Source organism: Amblyomma maculatum, chromosome 10 (genome assembly GCF_055883805.1).
Source record: "Amblyomma maculatum isolate TAMU_Amacu chromosome 10, ASM5588380v1, whole genome shotgun sequence".
NCBI lineage: Eukaryota > Metazoa > Arthropoda > Arachnida > Ixodida > Ixodidae > Amblyomma > Amblyomma maculatum.
This window is the reverse complement of record NC_139353.1, coordinates 141,352,704-141,380,393: the sequence shown is the minus strand read 5'-3', so window position 1 is coordinate 141,380,393 and position 27,690 is coordinate 141,352,704. Positions and strand designations below refer to the sequence as shown.

The window sequence follows — 27,690 nt, the reverse complement described above, 5'->3', positions numbered from 1 at the left end:
GGTCCCGAAAGTTCTCTCCGCTTGCAGATGCGCTGGGGTAGTGGGTTGAGCGCTTGAACAGTCCGGAAAAGTGGTCGCTCGTAGTGGCGCATCCGGGTTTCCAACGTCTTCTCGATAGTAGACGCCTCCGTTTCGAATTCCGCCACGGTTTTTGGCACATTTCGGATAAGACTTGCAAAAAGCGATTCTTTAACGCCTCGCATTAGAAATTTGACTCACCTTCGGACATGTTAGGGTCGGCGAGGCGCTTCATCTCCTCAACGTGCGCCAGGACAGGCTCGTTAGGGAGTTGAAGTCTTGAATGAAGAAGGGCCTGGGTTGTTTGCTTTCGGACGACGCTTGAAAAGGCAGTCAAAAACGCTTCCTTGAAAATGTCCCAATCCTTCATAGCTGCCTCATGATTTTCGAACCAAACTCGGGCATGTCCTTGAAGAACAAAGTAGACCTCTCTGAGTTTCGTAGCGGCTGGAATGCCAGCCGTTGAATTCTGCCACACGGTCGAAAAGGTCCATCCAGTCTCAAGAATCTTCATCCGGTCGTCCATGGAAGCAGGGGGGCTCACGGGGTTGGACGAAAACAACCGGTGCTGTAGGCTGGGCGATTGTCAGGGTCGATGCCTTCCGAGATCGAATGGTGTCAGGCAGACCGTGTTCGGGTTGTAGGCCTTGAAGTCGGCGGCTGGCTCGGTGACCTGTAGGCTGGTCTTACAGGGCGACAGGAGCACGGCTTGGGTGTTCGCTTGAAGGATCAAAGGCAGTACCTCCACCAGATGTCACGTAGTGGTGAAAAGGCCGTACACGCCAAAAGAAGGCACAGGCGTGATGGTACTGAAATAACTCTTTATTGGGGCTGACTTGCGCCCGCAAAAGAACTAAGCAACTCGGCGACGGCGATAGCAACAAACGTGCTCGTCGGTCGTTGAACAAAGAATCCCCGTCACACTCGTCAACGCTCAATTTAAAGGCTGCTCAGAACAATCTAGATAACAACGCAAACAGCTACCAGCACAAGCTGGAACATTGTAGAAAGACGCACGAGTGGCCGGAATCTTCGGGACAGATCTCGGTGCATCTTGCGCTACAACGAAACTGATACAGATGTGACTCGCGACATCGAGCATTAACAAACAAAGAATACAGAACTGATACGCGATCCAGAATCAGAGTGATAAGGCCGTACGGCGGCGGCTGTTAAAAAACAACAAATACAGTTTTGAAGGTTTCGCGGCAATATGTACAATGTTCTGCACAATAAATCAGTTGTGAATGGCGCTCTGTTCCGTTGTTCTTTTCTTGTCTGTGTGCATGTTGTTCTTGTGCCTTTAATTTATAATGAGCACTGTGTGAAACCTATTCCTTGTTATATTACAAGTAAGGCAATTGTTTATAGTAGAATGCAGCAAGCAATAAAAGCTGTGAAAACTAGAAAGCTGGAACTTTAAATGGTACGGTTATTAAACCAGACAGGTGGGTCTCATTCTTCATTGACCTTGAGAATATTATATGCCTACACAGCCTTGAGAATATCTGCGATATACACATCTCCCTCAGTTAGCTGATTGAAGATAGCTTGATTGATTCTGTCAGGGCAATGATTTCTTTATTCTGGCCGCAGTAATGTATGTGTGCCTGTACCTGGTGTGCTGCAGAAAATTATTCTTTAATGTGTTCTTTCTTATCATTCAGTTTTGCATGCTTAGTAATCCATATTGTCTATTGGAGGAATTGTTAAGGATTTTTTAAAAATTGAAAAGTTCTGGAGCCTTAACCATCATATTTTAGGGAACTGTAATTCTATATGAACACTAAGCATCCACCTGAAGGTATCGGTTTGCCGGAAGCAGGTTTTTCCTTCCAAATATCTTTCTTTTGTATCTGGAATGGATATTATTTTGCATGCATGTTTATCATCCCTACGTCATAAGATGCTGCATGTCCTTGCAGGCTCAGAAACCTGTCGCAAAATGCTCTAAAAGAAGAATGTGTGGCAATAGGCCTTCAATATATACAGTAGAACCCCTCTATAGTAATTCCACTGGGGCCAGCGAAAATATTTACTAGGTATATAATGATCTTTACTGTATCAGTGGTCTGTGAAGACATGGTCCTGAAAGTGCTGTCTAGAAGTTAAAAAGGCACTTACTGAGCACGTCTTGTTGCTTAATGAAAAAAAACTTAAATACCTTCCATCTCGCTTTTTTCATCTTTGTGGGATTTTTTAACTATAAAATTTCTCTACATCTTGTGGAAGTACTTCTGAAGCATGAAGGCGTGATTACGAATGCAACCAAGTTCGATATCATGCAAAACCTAAAGCCTTGCATGAACATGGTGTCCCTTTTTGCTCTTTCTGTCTTTTAAAAGGCAGTACTAAATGATAAATTCGCATGGCACTCAAGTGCTGTAAGACCGTACTCACTGCACCTCCACTTTCTGCCACCACTGCCTCATGATTTGTGCTGCACATTGCAGTGAATGTTGACCCATTTCTTTCCCTTCCCTATTTCTTGCTGCTCTTTTACTCCTTTACATTCTGAATGAAACACGCCGCCTTCTTGCTATGTTTGTAGACAGCTTTACTTTTTTTTCTTCGTGCTGCGCGCTTTCCCTCAAGGCTCCATGGCTTTTGTAAACTAGGCTTCTCCTGACGGCTGCTTAGCCTAGTAGTAAAGCCACTTTAACAAACACTCGGTGTGATTGTTCTTTTTTCAAATACAAAAAGTCTTGGCCTCGCGATTCTAGGTAGTGCGCAGGAGTCGTCGCCATGACCAGAAGCACTTTAACCGATTTTTACCAAAAAGGGGAAAATGTACAGTTGCCTATGGAAGATGAACTGGGACTTTTGTTTCAGTTTACCATATCAAAGTTTTTACTATATCCGAGTCTACTATAGCGGGGTTCTGTATTTTGTACTCAGTTGTATAGAGCACCCAGACTTAAAATATTTTTGGATAAGTGTTGAGAAGGTGAGTTTGGATCTTATGGTGATATATGCTTGTTTTATGTGCAGATGTCATTTGTAAGACCCACAGGCCAATCTCCTCAACAAACTGTTCCTGAATTGTTGTTTCCTGCGGGGTGTCCAGCTTACTACCTGGGCCATGCGCTTCCTCCGACCCCTCAACCTCATCACTTGATCCAATGACCCTTCACTGACAACTATCATGCTCAACACAGTCCACTGCCATTTTCCATTTATGATGGCCACTGCCCTGGAATGCACCCATGCTCAGCCTCCTATTCCTCCAAAACCTCTCGCACTACAAGGCAATAGTGCATCACTGTGCTCAACCTGTCCAGCCCCTTCCATCATGACCAATGCACACTGCACCCCATCACATCCCCCTGCACTACCTGGTCATTTGCTGCTTAGTGCCCTGTTTCCAAATACACCTACTAGTCTCTCCCATATTAACCCTGCACCCAATGCCTCCTGCACTGCATTTTGGCCCTCTGATGTCCTTGTGGGATGTACATGTATATGAGCTCTCAATAAAATGTTGTGGGAAAATATTTTGCTTGCCTCATTTAATTGCATCGTTTTTATGGCCCCTTGGGGAGATGACTGCATAAGAAAACCACAATTATCAGACTGACAGTTAAGCAAATGGCAGCAGTAAGGGCAAGGGTGAAATAACTGCATGGCTAAAGGTGGCTTAACAGTGGCAGTGCCAATGCCACGTGTGCCGATAAATACTGGTAGCATGCCAGTAAATACCAATATGTGATTCTAGCGGCACGGCCGGTTTATTGCCAATGTCACATGTGCCAATGAATATTAGTGGCATGCCAATACGTGACAGTACGGGCACGGCCAGCTGGTAGCCTATGTTGGCAGTGCCAAGGCAGGGGCAATTTCGGCATATAGGCCGGACCAATATTTAAAAATGTAGTAATTTCTCAAAAAACCAGCGTCATGCCAATGTTGGTACCAATTTTTGTCGAAGTTGGGCCGGGGTTGGTGCGATGTTGGTGTTCTGCCTGCGTACATCACATTCCACTTCTTGGGTTAGCTGCCTGAAAAGACTCATTGGGACTAGTGCTGGTGGTATCCTTCATTCCTGTCTCTGTTTCCTGAAATAAATTATTGTTTTTCCACTTGACCCCATAGTGTGGCTTAATGTTCGAAAGTGACACATGAGCTATGCGGGAAGTCACTGCGGATGGCTATGTTTAATTTGGATCATCCGAGGGTCTGTAACATGCATTGATATCTGCACATTGCACAGATGCATTGTAAATTTTGCTTACCTGACACAACTGTTAAAAACATAGCATGCTCTTTAGGAAAGTGTGCCGATGAAGCCACTGTAGCTCTTCACTCACCACATCAGAGTCCAGTTCTTGAGTTTTCTGAGATTGTGTTATTTCTTTTTGCAATGCCTGCAAGGATTCAATGGACTCAATAAAAGAGAGCCTGTTCAGAAGTAGAGGAAACCATTCATTCACCACATCACAGTTTATTAGTTCTCGAGCTTCTTGAGACTCGGCTGTGAATTTGTCTTGGAAGGCCCGCAAGGATTCATTAGGGCGAAATTTAATTCCTCGAACAGTATATTTCCCCAGGAATACCAGAAAATATTTTGGTGTCATAAAATATTTTTGGATTTCATCTCTTAAAAATGTAGCACTGATAGCCGGAAAAGAAACCTGTTCATTAATTCCTTTGCTTCTCCTGAAGCGAGGAATTAATGAAAACATAAACATCCTGGTCAAAGGTGCTAGAGCCAAGACTGACAGGAAAGATGCACAAGTTTAACGAATGCAGCTATTTTAGCGAGCAGTTGTAAAGCTCAAGTGCTGCTGCATAATTACAGCAGTGGTGAAGGAAAGCTGCTGTGTTTGAAAGAAAATATCTCAGATTATTCGTGACCACGGAAATCGCTCGAGCGCCATAGACAAGGCTGCGTACCTTTGAGTACAAAAGCAGGATATCAATTTCGTTAAACAGTTCTAAAAGATCGATCTTTTTTGCAGCTATTTCACCGCCGCACTAGACCAGTGACCATCACATTTCGACGAACCATTCGGTACAGAGCTGTAAGCCTCTGATTCTGAATCGGCGCCTAAAGCCTTGCAAAAGTTGCTGGCGGTTTCAGGCAGAATGGTGAGCAAAACTTCAACAAAGAAAAAAGAAATCTTACTATTACCATAGCAGCATCGCAGAGCACTTGCAACGCAGTACTGGAGTCTGTAACAATCTGTAAACGCGCGACAAAGGCCTGTCAGGAAAATGGATCACAGCTACCTTTTGGACACACACAAAAAAACCGACCGAGAACTGAAACCATAGGGTAGCTTTACCTCAGCTCGAAGTGGCGAATGTTTTGCGGGCAAACCATTTGCTGCATCCAGCACGTCTGCCGGGAAAGTCGGTACAACAGGAAGACTTTTCCATGCTCGCTGAAAACAAACATCCTGTTACGTATACATCGCTTAGCATGCTTCGTCTATACAAACCTTTCTCGACGCAACAGGATCGTGCTTTGTTAAGCGCCGCCTTCCTTTGACAACCTGTAACATATTAACGGCCCGTAGCGAGGCACTCCCTCATTCTGCATTTTTTGCATACGTCTTACCTTTCATGCCCGAGCCTAAGCATGGGTACTGGATTGTCCTCCTTACGTGTACCGTCAACAAAATGATATGAACATGCGCGGGAGAATTCTGAAGGGACAAAATTCTTCCGATTGACTGCGGCAATCTAGCGCTGCCTTAAGCCGGGGTCCAACGAAAATCTGTGTAGCTGAAACATGTTTCACCCAGTCTTCTTGAACAACGCGATGAGCTGCGCAAAGCTCATTCCTCGCCGAATTTTTTTTGAGCGCAGTTTTGCCCAGAAGAAGCTTGGTAGCTGTCCGACATCGGAACTAGAAGCATTCACAGCGGAAAACAATCATACGCACATGACAATGAATGTAACCGCAGCAGTGGCCAGTAGCGACATGTGCTTCGTATGCAGTCCAGACGGAATGGGCAACATTGAGCGGCGCGTTACTCTCGCCGCCAGCAAGTTACTCTTGACCTTTTGCCGCCTGGTTTGAGGCTTTTGACTGGAAGATAGCGCTCCCCGTTTTGAATCGGTTTATATTCAGGCTGAAAATGGTGATGATGACGTCAGAAAAGAAGCATGGTCATGTTACCATGTTAGCAGTCCTGCGATGATTACGAAAATGCTCACAGGGCAGCTGCCAGAAAATTTCTTTTTTTTAATCAAAATTTCTTACAGCTCACATGAAGGTCCGAAAGTGATGGCCTAGGAGAATACGGCGAGCCAAAGGTAAATGAGCAAGGAGCGTTGCCATAATTATATTGTGTATTCCGTCGTCCCAATAAGCGTGTAAGTGGCTTGACAACGGCTGTTGCGAGACCATCTTTGTGGGTTCCACCGACTGCTGACAAAGCAGACGTCAACAGAGGGATTTTCGCGAAGACGGGATTTTCATGGAAGAGATCTTTTTCTAACACATTGGAATACATGCGCGGTCTCGAGTGCGCTCCAGTGCCTAGTTCTGGTCATCATCTTAGGCGACATTGAAGAGGCGAGAGGAGCAGATAGATCGGTCATCCGCTCTCTAGTATGCACGGGGAGCGAGGTTATTACTATGGGCTAGCTCGTGAAGCAGGACAAGAAAAAATTTCGAGGGCACTGCAAGATCTGGACTGGAGAAATGCGAAAGCCTAAGCTTTGCTGTTGCACTCGGTACATTGCGCGCCCCTTGTCGATCGCAATCAGCGTTCCGTTGAAGCAATCAAAGTTCACCAGTATTCTATAACTAGTTTACAGGAAATGGAAGGCGCATCATCTGTCGCTCGTGACATCCCGCTACTATCATCATCATGGTAGACAAAGAGAATTATGATGTGCGTTTCATGGCCCTTGGCGCAGAACAGTTGGTAAAAGTGCTAGACTGGGGATCAGAGGGATGGAGTTTCAATTCCCGGTGGAGACAGGAATTTTATTTTTCTGATGACGTCAGGAAGCTTATCAAGTTGAATCCCGTGGTATCGCGCGGAATATCGAGAAGTGGAACACTGCTAGCGCACACATGGACGGACACGCTGGCGAGGCATGAGCCATTTAAGGCTTTCGCCTTAAAAGTAACAGAGAGACGTAGCATATATATGTAGCTCGGTCGGCTGCGCCTAAGCCCTTCCCAAGCGCCGCCGTTCGCTTCGAGAGATATGGGACGAGAACGAGGAAAAGCTTGTAGCATGCTGATGTCCGGATTTTCTTGATGTCGTGACAACCGCAGCAGATGTTCCCGGCTTTTAGGAAGATATCAGCAGAGCGTGAAAGATTTGTACATAATGAGCTGACGTCCCTCTTTCTCTCTCTGTCCCTGTGGAGTTTTATTCAAAAAAGAAGTTATTGTGTATCTGTTTGTGTCATCAATTCGTCATCATAAAGTATTGCTGTGTGCTACGCGTCCACCGCTAAATCAACCTGTACATAATAAAAAACGATTAAAAAAAGAACCTTAGGTTTACTGAGACATTTTGCGAATATTTACATAAATATTTCCTAAAGAGCGCTCTAGATTTTCGGAGTGTGTTCAGTGCTTAATAACAACAGTTAGGCCCCTTCTATCCGCTAACTGAGTTAGCTTCATAAAAGACCAACGCCAGCCATACAACCAGCAGCACCAGCTAAAGTCCAATATCTAAAGTAAAAAAAGAAAAATGTCGATAGTGGCTTTAGGATATGTTAAGGACTACACTTGTGCCAGAAATGCTGTTACTCAATTTATGTTCCTTGTCTCCTTACCGCCTTAGTTTGGCGGTAACACGTCCTTCGCATAGGTTTACAAACGCAGCAGAGTTTCATAACGACGCACCTGTAATGATGGACGTATTTACGTTATGCCATGGCAACTGCAGTGAATTTATTTAAAAAGCAAAACAAGATTGTTTACTCTGATCGTATTGTCGAGTATCAGCTTTAGGGAAAGTGGGATGAGGGGGTTCGTGGTATGCAACGCAACATGTGACGGCCTGGCTCCATGATGACGTCGTCGCCGATTCTTGCGTCAAGTACGCTTCCCACTTGCGGAACGATGCGGAACTTCTGAAGCATTCGTGTCACGTACACAAAGATCTCCAGCGAGGCTAACGTCTGTCCAGGGCAACTCCTCTTTCCTGAAGAAAAAGTAAATAAAATACGATCGACATTAATGAAGAGAACGTCTTCGCATAATTTATTACCTCCGAGAAGGCTGTGTGTAGTCAGGGAAAGCATAGGGATAGCAGGCGAAGGCGGCAACGTCTATGGAACTATTTGAAAGCATAGGCGACAATTTACCATTTTTTTTACCGTACTCACGGAAGCTTGGTATCAATGTAATTGCTGAATGTGGCAGGAGAGGTTGGTTCACTTGCACTGGTGTACCATTTAATGCACGAAACTGCAACTGCGGCGACAGGATATTATTATCATCATTATAATTATAGATTAGGCATTGAGAGCGAAAAATCATGATACTAACTCTAGCAGGTGGTACAGTCAATACTCAATTTAGCGAAACCCGATTTAACGAAAGTCCTGATTTAACGAAGATATACGGATCCCCCTCAGAAGCTTATATGGTCCAACGCTTTCAGCAACTCCAAATAACGAAACTAATTTCGCTATCCGTCCCGATTTAACGAATCTTTTTCTGAAAAAATGAAGGTAGAAATGTCCATTTTTGGTCTATTTTGTACAAAGCGCTCAAGAATGTATTGGCTGTGAGCCAACGGTGCCACCGTGCAGCAAATAAATCCCGCTTTGTCAAACTTCGCGGTGCGAAACCCGAGTTTTAAATATTTTAATTCACGACATTTCGCCAGCGATAGCAAGCCGGCCCGTCGACCCGGTGTCGGCAGCGGTGCAAACCAACACCGGGACATATATATGGTTGCCCTTAATATGCGGCGACTGTCTGCCGGAACACATGAGAAAAGAACGCATAAAAGATCCTGGCAGATGTTGCTTACAAACCGCAAACAAGCAAAGATTAGCGATGTATTTTCTGGGAAAGGAATTTAGTCCCCTGGGACCCTTCTTGCCGAGGTAAAAATTGTTTTTTTTTTCATACGAGCTATCGTTGTCGGTGGTTGCGCGGGCCGCAATTTCATTGTAGCAACATAGCATAGCGGACAAGTTGGTATTGCATTTAAAGATGACGTAACAGTAAAGCTTCCCTGGCATTCGTTTAAATTGGCTGTTAAGTCCTTGAAAAGCAGGGTTTCATTTTCATTTACGCTTCGCAAGAATGATGCCTCGGTACTTCCTTGATACAGCGACACCGTATAATAATAGACTTTATCAGATTACGTGACTAAGACGCCTTCCTCGATTTAACGAAGTTCCTGATTTGGCGAAATATTTCGCGACTCCCCTCAAGTTCGTTAAATCGAGTTTTAACTGTAACTGCGAAGTGACACTGACTGGTCGTGGGGCTTGTGCTACCTCACTGAACCACGCGGCATAGCCTGTCGGCATGACCTGGCAGCTGAGACTTGTGATTTAAGATGGGAGGGTGAGGGGAACTTGGCCTTTTAGACCTCTTGCATTCCTATTCCGTATGCAATAGTAGTACGCGCAGGCAGGTTAGTACGGTTCGGTTAAGCGGGGTATCATATCTATGTCTGGGGTCCTCCTCTCCAAAGATAGAACACCGGCTGCCAGACCGCAGAGTCAAAAGTTCTTCATAGGACAAGGACGCAGTATTACCGCGTCGCCATATCCGTTTGCCTGCTGGGACATAGCGGCGAGGCAAACTGTTATAGATTGGAGCTTTATCTCTAATGTGTGCTAACTCCAGCGCGAAACCATTAATCAACGGGAGCCTGTATTTAATTTAGGCTATTGACACTTAATAGCGTGAACGTTAGCGCCTTACAAGCAGGCTTATTGACAGCCTCTTTGCTTCACAAATGACGTGCCACTTGTTAAAATAGCATCCTTCAAAAACCAACATGCTGAAATTATCACTAAAGCAATGACATTCAAAATACCGTCACATACGAACATACGATTGAGCGCTGGCGTTATTTGTGGACGGGCGCCTAAGGTATTATTTGTTTTTTATTTATTTCAAATACCTCAAGGGCCCTTGGGTGAGGGCTTTGCATGAGGGGTGAGCAAGCAGTCAGTCAGTCAGTTCAGTCGTTCAGTCGTGTCCGACCCTTCGTGACTCTATAGACCATGTCACGCCACGCCTTCCGGTCCCTCACTATCTTCCTAACATCACATAACTTCATCTGCAGCGCCTCGAGGATGCCATCTAACCATCGCGTTCGCTGCCTACCCATTCTCCGTTGACCTTGAACCTTTCTCAACATCACATCTTTCTCCAGCGACCCCTCTCTTCTCATCAGATGACCAAAGTATCTGAGCTTTAACTTTAGAATTTGACCCTCCAATGAGCAGTCAGGGTTTATGGTCGACAATACCGACTGATTTGATCTTCTGGCAGTCCAAGGAACTCTCAAGAGTCTCCGCCAGCACCACAATTCAAACGCGTCAATTCTTCGGCGGTCAGCCTTCTTCACAGTCCAACTCTCGCATCCATACATCACAATTGGAAAGACCATAGCACGAGTTATACGGATCTTGGTTGACAGACTCTCTGCTCTTTACTAGGCGGTCAAGGCTAACCATTGCTCTCTTTCCCAGCCATGGTTAGCCTTGACCGCCTAGTAAAGAGCAACCTTGTGTTAATAAAACGATGTCTCCATGGCTTTATTAAAATGGTCCGGCTTTGCATGAAGAATGGCATTTGTGGGAAGCTTGTTCCAGTTACGAACTGTTTGGATAAACGAGTGAAGGTGGGTAATGATGCAAGCAGGAGGTGGATAAACGGCCTCGAGGTGGCTTTTGCGGACTGAAGAACGATAAGCAGGCAGGATAGGGCAGTTATAAGAAAAGTTGTGATACATCTTGTGGTACAAACATAGTTTGCAACAATACGGCGTTGTTGGAGGTTAGCTAGGCACGTATTTTGTCTAAGTAACACAGGTGGAGTACAAGTAATATGAGTAGATGACTCGAACGGCGCAGATTTGAGAAAGTTCAATAGATTTATTTACGTTGAGTGGGGTCGCAGATGGCAGATACTTTCTCTAATTTGAGAGAGCAGCATCTTGCAGGACCTCTGCTTCGTCATAGAGCCTGAAGTGACACCTCCGCAAGAACACTGATTGATGGAACCAGACTTGCACGTCCGGATTACAAGTAATGATTACTTGTAAGTAATTACATTTTTATGTCATTTTGTAATTAATCGGTTATTTTTTGGGTAACTCTTGGGTAATGTTTTGGATAAATCAATTACTTTCTACGTAATTGATTACTAGTGAGCAATTTCTTTTTAGACTTAAAAACAACTAGAAGGGGGTGAAGCCGGCACAATCGCGCAGCTGCTTTTGGGTAGGTAGCTCTCTTGTACAAGCTAGAGGGCTGCAGCGATACAATGATCATAATGAAAAAAAGGTATTTCATCAAAGCTAGAAGAAATTTAGGGGCCAAACCACAGCCTCTACACAGACGACATCACAGTCTGGACCACTGGAGGTAGTGATGGACAAATTGGAGACATCCTTCAGGCATCTGTGAAAACTGTTGAAGAAGACGTAACCCTTAGATGCCTGAAATGCTCTCCCGAAAAGTTCGAGATGCTCGTGTGCCAGCCACCACGCAGCAGATTTGACAAAGAACAACCGAGAATCGAACTGAAGGCAGACGAAATTCCTATAGCCAGAGTGGACACGATTAGGATCCTAGATATGTGGCTGCAGGAAACCGGTCATGACGGAGAAGTTATAAAGAAACTCGAAGGCTGCGCTCAACAAACGATACGTTTAATTAGACGCATCGCAAATAGCAAATCGGGCATGAGAGAAGCAAACCTTCTAAGACTTGTGCATGCGTTTCTCTACAGCACGATCACCTACCTGCGAGAAAGCTAAGACTGAAGCAATCATCAGGAAGAGCATTAAAACAGCCCTTGGTCTCCCCATAAGTACATCTACGAACCAGCTCATGAAGCTATAGGTGTGCACAATATGCTGGAAGATGTGAGAGAGGCCAATCAAAGCTCCCATTACGAAAGGCTGTCAAAGTCCCGGACGGGAAGAAGCATACTGCTGAAACTAGGCATTCGATACGAAAGCCAAGTCGACCAGATGACGGATGTCCCGATGGAAGTCAGGAAGCGACTAAAAATCCCCCTGCGGCCACGAAATATGCATCCAGAGCATCACCAAGAAAGAAGGAAGAAAAGGGAGGAAACGCTGCAGAAGATTAATATATGTCGACTCCGCCGAGTTTGACGACAGGCATGTTATGGTTGCGGTAGTTTCAGATTAACAAAGTCTAAGAATAAGCGGCTAGGTTGGGACGAGCTTAGCTCACAGGGCTGAAGAGGTGGAGATTGCCCTTCGAAAACAGCAATATGCAATTTCTCAAGGAAAGGGTCTCTCCACAGGCAAGAACGATACTGAGAACATGTAGACTTGTCGGTTAGTCTTTGGTATACCAAATCGATGGTTGAGCTCCATTGCATGATATGTGTTCTGGGATTACTGTCCAAGTCAAGGTAGAACATAGTGTATTTTATGGTTTGCAGGAAGTTTCTACACGTCGCAGAAACACTCGTCACAGTTTCGCCCTCACGCCACTCGGGTAGGACAAAGCAAGCGTTTCACGCATGCCACTACCCACCGGCATCAAGTGCTCCTTATGCCACAGTCGTTCACACACGTCGCAAGCAATGCCAAATTGGTTGTTCGTGAATTCCGCTTCAAACGTGCGCGGGGAACAGCGTGATCACGTGATAGGTCATGAGACGGCCATTCACGTCCTCATCTACGGACGTCTCCACCTGTTCGCATCGGTCTTCCAGTAGGGCAAGGCACGCCGCTGTTTCCTCTCCGCGTCCTGGCGTCTGCGCTTGGCGATGCGCTCTTCTCTTAGCTGCGGCGTCTTCGCATCTCTCTTGGCCTTGCGCCTCTCGATCTTACTTGCCTCAACGGCTAAATGTCAGGCAACTACCTCGGGGTCCGACGACATGAGTTTCTCTCGTCTTCTACGCCGCGCAGTGTCGGCCCCGCTCTCCTTGTTTTTCATGACAGACTCTCTTCGAGACTCTACCAAATCAAAATACCGGATAGAGAAAATTGAGACACCTGTATGCTACTTCACAGATCATCGATCAGTCTCTCATCTCTATCAAGCAAATGAATAAAAGATATGTCTCTCATTGCTAAACATACATGACCACCTCAAGCTCAGCCGGAGAAACATACCTCTCGCTACGTATATTCTGGCATAACAGAGCTAAGCCATTGCCAATTTTTGTAGCAATACATGCATTACAAATTTGTTTCATTCAAGAAAACCGCTTTTTTTTCTTTACTTCCTAATGTTGAAAGTTGCAGTTAGATTAGAAATATACCCTAAAATACCAATGTCGGCTATATAATACGTTTAATAAGAAAACTAATTTCTGCAAGACGGGACTATTTTCCCGTCCGCAGAAAGAGAAAGGTCTTCGGATCCGTTGTTTCCTTTACATTTCCTCAAAATTTTGCGTTGATTGTGGTGAGCTCCTTTAGCCACCAGCCTCGAAGCCTTGCGCAAGCACGCGCTGGAGCGCGAGGTTTACACTCATTATAATACTGCCCTTCCTTTCAGTGCATATATTGGAGAGAGTGTTAAGCGTAGGGGTGGACCTCTTCATGAAGAATGGCGGGAAGAATAGGGACGATAACATGAAAAAACAGCTGCTCTCGAAAAGTAACAGTGTTTAACGGTACATCACTCTATCCGCTGTTTCTCTGTCGTCTCTGTACACTTCTGTTATTTGACTAAACGGTCGTAGGAAAAGTAATTTAAATATAATCTATTACTTTTTTGTAATTGTTCAGTTCCTTTTGAGGGGCTGTAACTGACGAATGTAATCGATTATATTTCGCATGAAGTAATTGTAATTGCAATCGGTTGCTCATTTTCTGTAACGGTTACAAGTCTGTACGGAACTACGTTATTTGCGTTGGGGCTTTCCTTCGGTAAATATCTTGATTCATAGCTCAAAAACTACTGGAAAATGCAGAGAGATAGGCGATAGAGCTGCGCTCTATTGGCTCAAATTCTACCGACATGCTGGAAACGCAAATAGCAGCGTTGTATGAAAACTCGAGACGTCGTAATTGCATTCGAGGCTTAGTTACGACAGGGCGCGATAAGCAGAAGAGCAATTTAGTATGTCCTTTGGTTTACACTGTCAACCGCGATTGCCTTTTATGCAGCTATGCTGTTTGGGCTACAGTTAAGATGCCTAGAATATACAGAATATGAATGAACAAACCTATTCCAAATGATAAAGCATATGCACCTTCATTGTGGATGCTACAGGCGCCTTGGTCGCGAACTAATGCTTTCTCTTGCTTTAATGGCGATACTCTTTGATACACTAATACGAGGATCATTTGAGCCGAATTTAGGAAAGAAACGCCCTCATCGCAATGAACGCTTATAGGGTGCTTTATTTTAAGGCTTTGTTAACATCCTGCTAAACGACTGCTTCAAAGTGTCGATGAAGGTCGCCATAAAAACTGACAGAGCAATGTTTGTATTATGAAACTGTAATTCCCATTACAATGACAAGAAATATAAGTACACTGTTATATGCAAAAAAATTGTGAGCCTCAAAAGTTATCTGGAGAAAGAGCTCATGATCAATTATCTTTTAGGCACTTTCCGATAACTGCAAGGGGTTTAACTGAGAAGGCATTGGTGTTCCTTAAGCGAAATAAGTGACATGTGATGCACGCTTATTGGTCCAAAGAAGAAAGGAACAATGTTCCAGTCTCTTACATAGAGCATTTATTTCGAAGTGCACACCGAAGGTGGTGTTCGCAATAGTTTTGAATGCGCTTCATTGGTGGCGCGAAATAAACTCCGGGAAGCGAAGTTGAGAAGAAAAAGCACAAATCATCACCAAGGGTTGCTGAAACCGCTGCAGTTGCCGCGTCGAAATAGTCGAGAGACAGTAGAGGCTGAGTCGAGGCACGGCCTCTCGATGGAAGCGCACTGGGTGCGGCCTGCTGCGTCGCGCCGCCGTCAATGGGCAAGCGCGTCCTTGGGAAGTTTACAGATGCGCCCGCTATTTCTGCTGAGGGCGCCACCGTTCGGGGACACGTCGCCGCCGGGGTCGCCGGCTCTGAGCGCGCGGCTTGCTTGCTTTCTGGACGCGTTCGCCTCGTGTCTGCGTGGTAAACGCACACTTTTTTTTGTGTGCGCGTGTGCAAACACGTTAACGTTTAGACGGGATGCGTTTGTTTTTTAAGGCGAAAGCCATTCTAGGCTCATGGAGCGAAAATTTGTGCGCAGAAGCTGTGGCTGTAATCTGTGCGTCGCATCTGTGCACTGGTGTGTCTGTCGCAAAAGCGGACGTGCAAAGAGGGAGATTAGGAATGAAAATTATTGATGGTGATAGGTAATCAATAAAAGTTATAAATAGACATTGATAGAGGTAATGACTAATGCTAATGACTAATAACGGGTAATAATGACTAAAATGATTTGTAATGACCAGTATATCAAACTATGGCATGTAATGACCACAATTGATTAGAAATGAGTACAAGTGCTTAGCGATGTGCGGTGATGACTATAATAGCTAGGCATGACTCATCATTACTGCTAATGACTATGAAATTACCAATATGTGAAAGGATGACCTTTAATGACCACTGCTGATTATAAATGAGTAACCTTCTTAGTTATGAGTGGTAAGGGCTACAATGACTACGCAGGCAGACGCATCATGACTGGGAAACGACCAATATATCAAACGACGGCTTGAAATGAACTGTGGCAAACGATGAGAGGCAAATGATAAGACAAGGGTAGGCTTTCGCCGTTCTCCGCTTAAGAGACATCTAAGAGACCCTGAAATTTTATCTGCTGAGCTCGCTTCAGGCAAAGGCAGTAGCAAGGAGTGGAAATGCACTCGCTTCCTTTGAAATGAAAGCGGCGCTGAGGTTGAAAGTCCAGATGCTGAAGCATAATGCCCTATCAGCTGCCATTGAATTTTCTACAAGGGGCAGCAGATTGGACTTGTTGGTGATAAATTATAGGTTAACAGTACAAACAACGTGACGGGAACATAGGAGAAGAGGCGGCACAACCGCGCTAGTTGTGTCGTCCTCTTTTCCTGTGTACCCGTCACGTTGTTTAACCTATTTAGGTACCATAAAGCTGGCCAGTAAACTAAGATTTTTACCGATGTGTTGTGAAGCAGATGAACATGATGAGGTGGCACCAGAAGCTTTTCTCGCAGGTTATGCTGCGAGGACATATCAGAAAACGGTACGAAGCGTTTTTTTTTTATATAAGCATAGAATTTGTTCTATATTTTGCCGCGCTAGTCTGAGTGGCCTTGCAGGCAAAGTAGTCTGTGCATACAACATTTGTGTATTCTCTTGGGACTGTTTGAGCCGATGCGATAAACTGAAAAGCCCCGTTCCACAGAAAATCCGGCGCCCGCTCTGTCGGCGGAAAGTTGAAAAAATACCTCTCTGGTAAGAGGCACGTTCGTTGGTGATATGGCCAGACACCTTTGGCGCATTGAGAACACGACATGTTCAATGTGGTTGCCAAATCGGAGAGTCAATATGATGTAAGGGTGAAATGGGAATTATTGAAAGTGGGACCCTTAGATCCCAAGTCAGGCACACTATACTCTTATAGGGCATGTTCGTACGGCTTCAGTAAAAAGGGGCTTTGTACAGCTATGTGTAGGGTGCTATTTCATATAATGCGGTGGCTTAAGGCTGCATTCTAATGATATATGCGACAGAGGCAGCAATTACGAGAGACGGTGAATAAGCAGGTAGCAAAGAGCGGGTACTCTAACGAGGCTCTGCAAGGAGATTTAAGAACCCCAAGTTTTGTTTATCACTACCAGGTTGTTGCTTAATTTATGCGATATTTGGCGATGGTTTTGAGGCGGCATGTCAGTCATGCAAAAGCCTGTTGCAGGAAATATGTCAACTGAACCAGTTACAGGTTGATGAAAACCAAAGACAATGGAGGCTTGATGTACCCCGCAAAGAAAGTAATCAAGCTTTGACAGCTTACGTGCACCTTCATCAACAGGATGATGAAGTCTGAAGAGGTCCGGTGAAGTAGCAAGCTGTGTAAACTTTTGATTCCATCATTCTTTTCTCACTGTACACAGTGCCTGTAGCTAATCTATGAAAACAATGATCGTGCCCATGCTGAGGCGCTATGCAAGATATGGTTAAGTTGCGGCACCCACTGACTGCGAGCTGGGCTGGAAATGTGAACTCAACAGTGGAACGACATTTATGGCTATGGCATAAACCTCTCTCATGAAAGGTTTTCCATCTGCGATTGGTAATTTTCTTCCTTCTTTGTGTGGCCATTTAATAAACGTACTCGGCTGCTCGCTGAATCTCGGCTGCAGTTGCGCTCTGAAGCGTGAACATTCTTGTGATCGCAGCTAAGAGTTTCACAACAGGAACACTCGATGCGCGTTCTTCCATTGAAAATTACAAACCTGCAAAAATTGCACGGGTTTGCGAGCTGCGAATAAAAATGGTAATAAAAACTTTCGGCGCATATACATAACACCTTGAGGCAGACCGGCTCTATGAAGCGCGCTTAGTTTGGTGATGCAAAATGCGAGGAGCCATGATGGATAGCCTTCTGGCGTAAAAAGTCTAAGGTCTCCAACTGAGTCGAAGATTGCAGGTTATCATGTAGATTTAACCTAACAAACATCTTCATATTTCCAACGTAACATTTGTCAGAATGAGATAGAAAGGTTAGTTACATGTATTTTCACAGAGGTTGCTCACAGTAGGAAAATATATTTTTATCGGATAGCGCTGTCAGCTTAGAACAGGTTTACATAAATTTGTCTATAAAAGCTGTATGCAGGAATGAGTAAATGGTATGAAAATGACCCACGGAATTCGCGACATAGTTAAGTGGTTATGCATTAGGCTACCATGGCAGCTGAACAACTTCGAATTGTTCACAGCCGGGTGACATTTTCGTGTGACAAACAACTTGATCCGAATGCAACATCACGGTAATGCAAGCTCTCCAATCGAGTGGCCTTGACCCACCGTCACATTAAGTTTTTCGGGGTACACTCCAGTATACATCGTTGCCGAGCAAGCGCTAGGTGCCGACATGGTCACACTAGACATGACAGTATATACTAATTCGTGTTGCCTAATTGTGTGAAGCGGAGCTCTTATATCCTTAAAATAAAAGGCTTCTACCACGCCGACGCCTCCCTGAAAGCGCAGCCAGGCGCAGCTCTCCGCGCGCGGCTGTCCCCGAACGGTGGCGCCGCGGCGGCGGCGACGGGAAGTAGGCGCCTCCCGCCGGTTTCGGGCGACGTAGCAGGCCGCACCTAGTGCGCTTCCATCGACCTAGTGCACTTCCATCGAGCGGCCGTGGTCGAGGTGTTAACGTAAATACTGGGGAGAGGAGAGGGCATGGTGCGCTTTAGGAAGACGCACCATCTGATGCGGACTGCATGACGGCGGCACAGTAAGGGAAAGATGCCGAGACAGCTAGCGTATACATTTTTCTTTTTCAGAAACGCGCAGAAGTTATGGATGCTGTAGCGAATAGGGTATTGCGCAGGGAGGGTTGAAGGAGTGTGGACACTTACTAACAAAAGGTTTTATTTCCTCGGCGCGCTTGTGTTCTAAGAACTTGAAGCTCCAAGGTTTACACCTGCATGTGGCAATCTTCGGGATTGAAACATCTATACATCTACTAATTACTGTGCAGTATAGATGTATTGGCGACAAAACGTGTGATGTAAACTGGGGGAGCGGGGCAAGAGAATGCTTTCCCGAAGAATGAGAATCTCTGGGAGTTAGTTGCGCATATGTTTGTTTATTTGTGGAAATTTACGGAATCCCTTGGTTGCCAAACAAATTATGATAAATCCTATGTGGTGAAATCAAGGCAAATTTGAGAGTATGCTTTAGCAGTTCAAAGGACACTTAGGAGAATATCACGTTGATGTAACACGGCTCATGCACAACAAACATAGCGACGGTTCTGAACTTTTCTTACCAAATGAAAATGGCAGTATGTTCTTGAGCCTCTCCAATGCGAAGGATCCGTCTTCATTCAAAAATCGCGAGGGGTCGAACTTATCCGGCTCAATCCAGTGTTTGGGATCATTGTGAACCGCCCAGATATTGGGGATGATGGTTGACCCTCGCGGCACCAAATACTTTCCTATCACGACGTCTTGGCCGGCCCTGGAAGAATAACTGTCGCAGTACGGGAAAGCACAAACACCCGGCGATGTTCCACGCTCTGCGCGGCTTTGTGCGCAGAGTATGAAAACGAGAAACAAGTATAAATGTTTTACGAATTTCGCCCTCAACTTAAATGTACGTGTACATGTAGCTGGCATATTTCGACAAGTGGAGCTTCACGCACTATTTTCAAGGCACATCTTTTTTCATGACTAAGCCGAGTACAGGGGCTGTTGCCGGTCTCTATTAGGTAAATCGACGTTATGCAACCAATGAGCTTGAGATACTTTTTAGTTTTCATAAAGATTTGTAATTGCCATGAAAAGGATATAGAAAATCCCGAGCGCTTCTTAGCAACGCTAAGCCTGGGTACTTTGAACAGTGTTAGATGATATGTTTTGCATGTCAGGCAAAACAATTGTACATTACCACGTGCTCAAAATTATATACGTAAGTAGTTTGTAATGCCCCGCCGGGGTGGTACAGTGGTAAGACGCCCGACTACTGTCCGGAATTCTCGGGTTCGAACCCGACCTCGGCGTCTGCGTTTCGATGGAGGTGAAACGAAGAGGCGCTCGTGTGCTGTGCGATGTCAGCGCACGTTAAAGATCCCCAGGTTGTTGAAATTACTACGTAGCCCTCCACTAGGGCTCCTCTTTCTCTCTTTCCACTTTAACTCCCCCCTTCCTCTCGTCTCTTACGGCGCGGTTCAGGTGTCCAGAGACACAAGTGTGACAGATACTGCGCCTTTCCCTTCCTGTTAACTAATTATTATTATTATTAAGTAGTTTGTAAACACTAGCACGTGAAGCTGCTGGTCTAAGCGAGCTTTGCTCCCAATACATTTATTTCGTTTTAAAAATAAAAGTTGACTGATCGAATAAATTTAGCCTACAGATCTTTCCATGCCGTGTAAAAAAAAGTAATTCTTCATATCAATTAGGCTTCCAGACCAGAAAAATGAATAAAACATGGAGATATTCAGTCTACCAAAACATCAAAAGCAAGATTGCCTAACAGCCGCTACAGTTAGAACCTTCTCTTGCAATGTTGCCACTTTCGCAGCGGAAAAGTTTATTAGCTAGATTGTAGAGGATTTATAGGAGTTTTAAGCCTGCGCTGTGTAATCATAAACACAGTACCGGCATATATCGAAAGGGCAGAAGGAGAGAAAGAAAACTATTACAAAAAAGCAGCCAACTGTATCATGTCATCTTTGCCTGAGCACATAGTAGTAATACTTTTTTTTTTAGAAAGCCGCTACCGACTGTAAGCTCGGAACGCTTTAAATTCAGTTAGATGCATGCATGATAGCTTCCTCGATGACGCGGCTCATGATCTCTTTGATGCCCGTCTTCTTCATTTAGACCCTGCGCACATTTGTTCATAGCCTATGTAGTCAATAATATAGAATGGTTGGAGAAGGAATCAACGTGAACAATTTTCAACTGTCATAGATATGCGCCTCATATAAACAAGCCTCTCCAACCGATTCTGTGAATTTTGATCCGTGCATAAGTAAGGTCTGGTTCGCGTTCTATTTTGAAAAAGATTTGTAATCGTGCAGCTTTCCTTTTCGTTACGAGAACCCTATCGTTAGAATTGTTTTGTTTAAGGAAAGATGCATTACGTTGCCTTTTTCTGTAGCATAAAGTGATTCAGTGCCGGTTTCTGGGTTTTACTAAAAAGCATACATCAAATACAGTAACGTCTAAAACCTCGACAAAGTATAAAACCTTCACTGTAGAAATTAAATGAAAACAAATAGCACGACCATATTTTATGATATCGTCGTAACAAAAATGATATGCTAACCGACAATAAAGCACGGGTACCGAACCTAGATGAAGGTACAAAAGAAGAAATAAAATAACCACACGAAAAGCAGTGAAATTTCGGAACAAATGTCCCGACACAAATTATGAATTTCTAGATTTATAACACATCCTTATAAAATTTGCAGAAATGTGGAAAACGAAGCAATGAATCTGAGCAGTTTTGTTCTCATATTTTATTTTGGCTGGAAAAATAACTGCTTAAAAAAACGATGTTTATTACAGGTTCTATTACACTCACATTGAACACTTTAACTTTATATCCCTACAATACATATTCTTGTATATGCTAGCATGGAAGAAACCTAACCGAAAACAACACTATAAGAATGTTAAGGCCAATGTGCTGGAAGCATAAAGAGAGAAACTGTGTACCAAGTGCTTACCACCTCGGAAGTCCCAAGGGAAGCAATGTGTGCCACCGCTGCGCCTCCCACATGACCGCCATGGTGTAGGGCATGACGTAGCGGTCCTCCCACGTGGGCTGCCGCTCACTGCCCACAACAGCCTCTATTTCTCCCTGGATGCGATCTTGAACTTCATCATTGGCGGTTACCAGAAGCAGAATCCGCATCAACATCGCCGACACTGTGACGGTTGCCGGGATTAGGAAACCGACGGCGTTCCCTTTGAGGGAGGAGTCTGCGCCAAAAAATATTCTTGTCACTTCTAATGTCGGGGCGGCGAATTGCGATGGTGAGCTACTCGCTTAGGTTTTTGTCGCTTGTAATTGTTTCTATTGAGAAGCTTTACCGGAAAATCGAAAATGAATTCAGTTTTTGTCTTCCTTTTCTCTTTTCCCTCCTGTATGGATGTTTTATGTTCCTGAATTTGTACCGAAAAAGCAATAAACTGCTTCAAACTGATCAGGGTTACATTTGGTCCTCTTCTGGTTTCCGGAACTGCTATAGGTCTTAAGTGTAGTGTAAAACGTAGAACAGAACTTTTTCCTGCCTGCACCATATTTCAAACAATAGTGCTGTACTGACGCTGCATTCAAAGGGCAGCTATATTATATACATTACGACGTAGCTTCTGTCGGTACCCTGAGTGTGTATTTCATGTCATTATAGCTTTAATGACGCCTTGTAGCAAATAAATAGGATTATTCGTGTACGAATAAATATTCATGCAATCTAACTGATAGAAATACCGGTTAGAACAGTGCATTGTAGAAAACAGTATACAACTCAGCTTTCCAACGTTTGCTACGGTACACTAAACCTATGTAGAATTTTTTCTGGACCGCGGATAACTCTAACAATTCATAATACTCACTGTTATGAATGTAGGTGTCTTTGTGTCTCGATTCATTGGCATAAAATGCGTATTTCGCGAGGAAAGAACCATTGCCAGGTTCAACTTTTCCCGTCTCACAGTGGATATGCTCTCTGTAGGAAAGTTGAAAGCAAACATATGCTTTTAACACGTTGTTCAAGTGGTTTACGGAGACTATAAGGCTCTGTTTGTAGCTAGTCATCTCTATCATAAAAGCAGACCTCTGGGAGTGCAACACATTTTAATAACTTTGCCCCGGGTAGGGAAAATGCGACTCAATTGTTGGCTTATTGGGAGGTCACGTGACTAGTTTTACGATTGCGCTTTTCCAATCTGTACCTACCATCCACTCTGTATGTCTCAGATTTGGAGCTGACGACATACCAACACTTTGTGCGGATTGTACGGAAACACAGCAGCGTATAGTGAGCATAATACCTCGCCTCATTTAATTCACCATAATTCATAACTTGAATGAAATATATATCTTTCTAGACAGTGAGAACTAAAAGAAGAAACTCTGTAAAAGGAACTCTAAGTTTTCTCTGGCAAATATTACGCTTTCGACGAAGCACAATAATATAAAACTTCGCAGTTTCGCATACGCATCCTGTTTAATGGGAGAACATGAGAAGATAACCTCCGCGGCTCAAAAATTTAAGCCACTTCAATGGCTTGCATTCCTTGTCAAGGTATAAAAAAAGATGCACATTATTTTAGCTCTAAGATGCCTAAAGCATCAAAAATGAAGTCTTCTCAGGTATCATTCCACACAAAATGCTGGTGCGTGCTTCAAGATAATTTTGTTTGTCATTTATCTGTCGGTGTGAATGTATTGTCTCGTTTCGCGCTTTAAGAGCATTACAAGCTTGCCGGTCATTGGATATTTGTAATTCGCCACTAGTGACAAAAACGATCAATGGCTTTAATTTGGTTTGTTTTGTGGGGTTTAACTTTCTAAAGCAACTGAACCTATGAGAAACTCCGTAGTGAAGGTCTCCGGAAATTTCGACCACCTATGTTTTCTTAACGTGCACTGACAGCGCACAGTTTACGAGCGCCTTTCTTTTCGCCGCCATCGAAAAGCGGCACCCGAGGCCTGGATTCGTTCCCATATCCTTTAGCACAGTTGTCGGGCGCCCTAACTACTGCGCCACCCTGGCGGGAAAACGGACTACTGTGAGACTGATTTTAAGCGAAGTACACTCATATAAGTGCATGTGAAGACACCATATTATTGTTTCTTTCCACTTACAATGACTTCAAAGAAAAATACACAAACGAAGGATCGAGGGGGAGTCTCAGCCTGCAAGCCAGCACGTCGACCACTTGTCTCCGGTATTGCCCATCACCGCGTTCTATCGGTAGTGTTTTTTCAAGTGAAATTCCATTTTGGACAAATTACAATGTTTCTCGTCTGCAAAAAGCCGCAAAGGCGTTCGCAGGCAGACTAAGTGATCCTGTCTTCGGCAGCACGCGAACGACCGCGGCATGTTGAGAATCGAAGTATAACGCATTGCAGATGCACAGAAATTGCACATGACGCAGAAGGCTCACTGGCGATTTTGTAAAGGTGTATATCTAGCACCGGGTTAAGTGGAGAAAAAAATTGGAGAGGCCTTCGCCCTGCAGTGGGTATAGTCAGGCTGATGATGATGATGATATCTAGCAAGAGATCGATGAGGAGTGAGAATATGTCTGGCGGCTCTGTTTGCAAAACTCATTTCTGCAGTCTCTCATTTGTCGTAAGGCTGAGAATAGGAATATTGCAAAGAAAACTTTTTATTCGAATTATTTGCCGGGAATGAATCAATGTCGTTTTTATTCGACGCTTTAATAGTGTATTAATTATGTAGCGACAGTTTCGCTTGTGTTTATGCATTGTGTGCAATTAAATTTACGGCACTATCGGCATGGAAAGCAAACGTGAAGACAGCGCACCATTTCAGTACTGTGCCATCTAGGGGTCTGAAGGTTAACGCCACCACTGTGATTACATTTGTGCCATCCCGCTCTTTAAGACTTTACCTTACTTCTTGGTACGTTTTTATGTTTGCAGCTAACATTTGTGCACACGTATGTACGTATTTGACATTCTCTCTTCGTCCCTGCGAGGACATTATGATGTCTACGTTTCCAGTCGCTGAGCTAACGTGTATTCCCATTATGATTTGAAATAAGAGTCAGTGAACATGTTCACAGAGCGTTGTACAGCAGTAGAAGTACCTGCATTGTTTGGGAAAATTGCGCACGAACTTTTATTTCTCCTAAAGAAACAAAGGGCTGAGAATAAAGGCAAGAGTTACACATATGCTCCTCTTTTAGGGGTATAAAGCAACAGTCATAGTGGTGCCGTCTGCCGGCTAATTTTGTAATGCCCGTTAGCTGAATAAAGTTCGTCACTCACTTCAAACCTAAGGCCTTAATTTGTACCTATATTAAATCATTCACACACTTTAGAATTCAGTCTTAACGCATTATGTGGTAGGCCTCCAGACATAAAACCCCTTTAAGCTTTAAGCACGCTGCCTGCTCCTGTAAATTCGATGTAATCTGGTTTCGGGACGTCAAACAACCTTGTGGTCAATCAGAGCCAGCCCATGTTACCAGCAATCTAACGCCTTCTAGAAGCATGCTCGTAATTTTTTGGCCACAATGCCGAAGTCAAAAACACCAATTGTTCTAGAGAACGACACTCTTTGTAATAACTTTTAGCACCTGTGCCCGATTACGCACATCGGGTAGCAATGGAGGTGATACTCTGTCAACGGCAAGATTCGGTCGGCTGTGACCGAGCTAAGGCGATACGAGATGCTAAATCCTATCTAGCCTTTATATCGCCTTGCACAGTTGTAACCAGACTTATTTTCTTTTACGAGATAATGAAAATATTGTATTTAAAACATCGAATCCTTCTGCGTCCACTTCTCGAGGCGGTCGTTTCCTTTCCAATGATTCCCAGACTTGTACAGGGACCGCGAGCTATCAGCCCTCTATGAAAGGTTCGGAAATTCGATGTCCGTGATGAAATGAAAATAGAACAGGTTAAGAACCCATTTCACATATCTGGGATTGTCTTTTCAAAGGCGGACATATTACGATTCATTCTTAATGCATGCTTGAATTGCGGCCGTCAAACAAGTTCGACCACCTGCCGCGCACACTGAAAATCGGAGGGCGGATATTTTTCAATAGTTCTATCGTCCTACTTGATGCCTTTAGTGTGCACTGAAAAGATGAGTGCAGCTCACCCCACAAAAGCTTCGATAGACTCCATAGTCCCGTGCACGGCGGCTGCTGTCGTGAAGGGCAGGTGCTTTGCGAAATTCATGAGCGTAGATGGCAAAAAGGACAGCATGCTCTTCTTCCGACTCAGCATGAACTCGTCTCGTACGGAGTTCACCAGTTCCCGGTGCTTGGAATCGTCAAAAGGATAGCGGCAGCCAAATATCAGAGCGCCAATGTTGTTGCATGCGCTGGCAAGAACAAGTTGAAGAAGATCCAGCGGCTGCCCTTGAGCCTCGGCAATGCGAGTAACGAGCTGCTCGCACCCCTCCTGCAAGCAAATGTGGGTCTGAGTTAAAACAAGTGGAGGCCGTATTGCTCGCAGGTTGCTGCTTTAATCTAAGTGTTTCGTTATTAAGCTATCTATTACACGAGACACGGAATTAGGTGGCTAATCCTGCCAACAAGCCCTTAAAATATCCTCAATATTCGCAACTCTAATGAATGACAGGGGGCGCTGTGAAGTCTGGCCACACTGGGCAAGATGGCGGAAATATGTGGGGTCCCGCGTAACTGGTCCCTTGAAAATGTATTGATGTTCCTTGTTTGTGACGAAATTTGTAGTGTTTTGTGAAACGTGGTCGCGTTTGTCACGGTTCACGCATCATTCTGACATGATCCAAGTGTACCAGGGACTATGAGACCGAAGTGCAGGCGCCGGCGTCGCTGAAGATCCTCAAAAACTCGTGATCAGCTGAAGAACGTGTTTGCGAAATTTACCGTGGAGAAAAGCGACTTTTGTCGCCGATGCTCCTGAGAGACGGAAGCACGCTGGAACTGCAGTGTGTGTACATATTGCTACAGCTAAGCACTTCAACGATTTCGCCATTATTCAGCGTGCGAGCCTCCGGTCGTCGCGCTTGTTGCCGCTATTTGATAGCGCTCAGCTGTAAAACCTTTCTTTTTTTCTTTTTTTTTCAATATACAGTTTTTTTTCGTTTCCGAGGATAATACGAAGCTATTCGTGGCGAGAAGGTTCATCATGATTATTTGAAAAAAAATTTCAATTGGATTTGCCTTGTGCGCGATAGCGCGTTTAAATTAACAGCATATTTCATAGAACTAGTAAAACAATTCTTTCATGATTAATGGTGTCGGTTGCATTGCTCGGTGTCAATTTCGGTACGCAGATGTCTTGCGTTTACGTGTTATGTCGCTACGCCGACTGTCTGTGTCGTGCAAGTATGCATTTGCTTCCCTCGAGAGAGCGAGCGTGATTAGTTATGCCTTCGAAAAGCCTGCGCTCTGCGTCGCCTCTTTCGCGTGTATATCTATGTCTACGCTATCGGATACTATAAACTCGTTCTCTAGCGATGTCCTCGGGAATTGTGGCTCCCGCAGGCAATCTGTGACCGAGAAGCTTGTTAGTATAAATAACGTATTACGTCGTATTCACACGCTCCTCAGCCCTCTGGCTTGTGTCTACCTTTCGACAAAGTACTTCCAACCCAGTTACAGGGTTAAAAAAAAAAGAAAAGAAGGCGCTAAGAAAATTGATAAAAAGGCAGACAGAAAAGTAAATGGTATCTCACCCATTACTTTTTAACTGGCCAGGTTTCAAGAGAGCATGGCACCGCCGTTGTAGGATGAGTGGCAAGAGAGTTCTTTATTTTTATGGTTCATTTTTTTGGCACCAGCTTCTGAGATTGAAACTTTTCTGGTTACATGATATATATCCTGTTCTCTATAGACTGCAACGTACCACTAGGAAGGTATTTCAGGAGATAAAGAAATTCTGTTTGAGGAAGAATATGCTTCTGCATATTTTCGGGTCTAATAACTCGCGCATGGTACGAGAAGAGCCACTTGCCCTTTCTTTAGGGTCGTAGGCGTTTTTTACTAGACTGTGGAACAGCATATGATTGTTGCTTTTATTGTGTTACTTTAACACGTTTCTCAAGATGTTACATATCTTTTAAGAATTGCATCATTTTGTCTCTTAAATTTCAGTTGCGAACTTCCCTGTGAATTATTCTATTTGTGCGCTG

The 27,690-nt window shown here is 44.3% G+C and overlaps 1 protein-coding gene across 1 annotated transcript; it reads right to left on the bottom strand.

Moving 5' to 3' along the window:
* Window positions 1–7,865: 7,865 nt before the first annotated feature.
* Window positions 7,866–25,981, bottom strand: LOC146177583 (cytochrome P450 2J3-like). The gene is made up of 5 exons (XM_084581152.1): window positions 25,669–25,981; window positions 22,418–22,530; window positions 21,526–21,781; window positions 19,114–19,304; window positions 7,866–8,138 (listed from the first exon to the last, which is right to left on the bottom strand). Exons 1-5 carry the CDS (start codon window positions 25,794–25,796, stop codon window positions 7,942–7,944), a joined length of 885 nt encoding a protein of 294 aa, XP_084437278.1. The 5' UTR covers window positions 25,797–25,981; the 3' UTR covers window positions 7,866–7,941.
* Window positions 25,982–27,690: the final 1,709 nt, after the last annotated feature.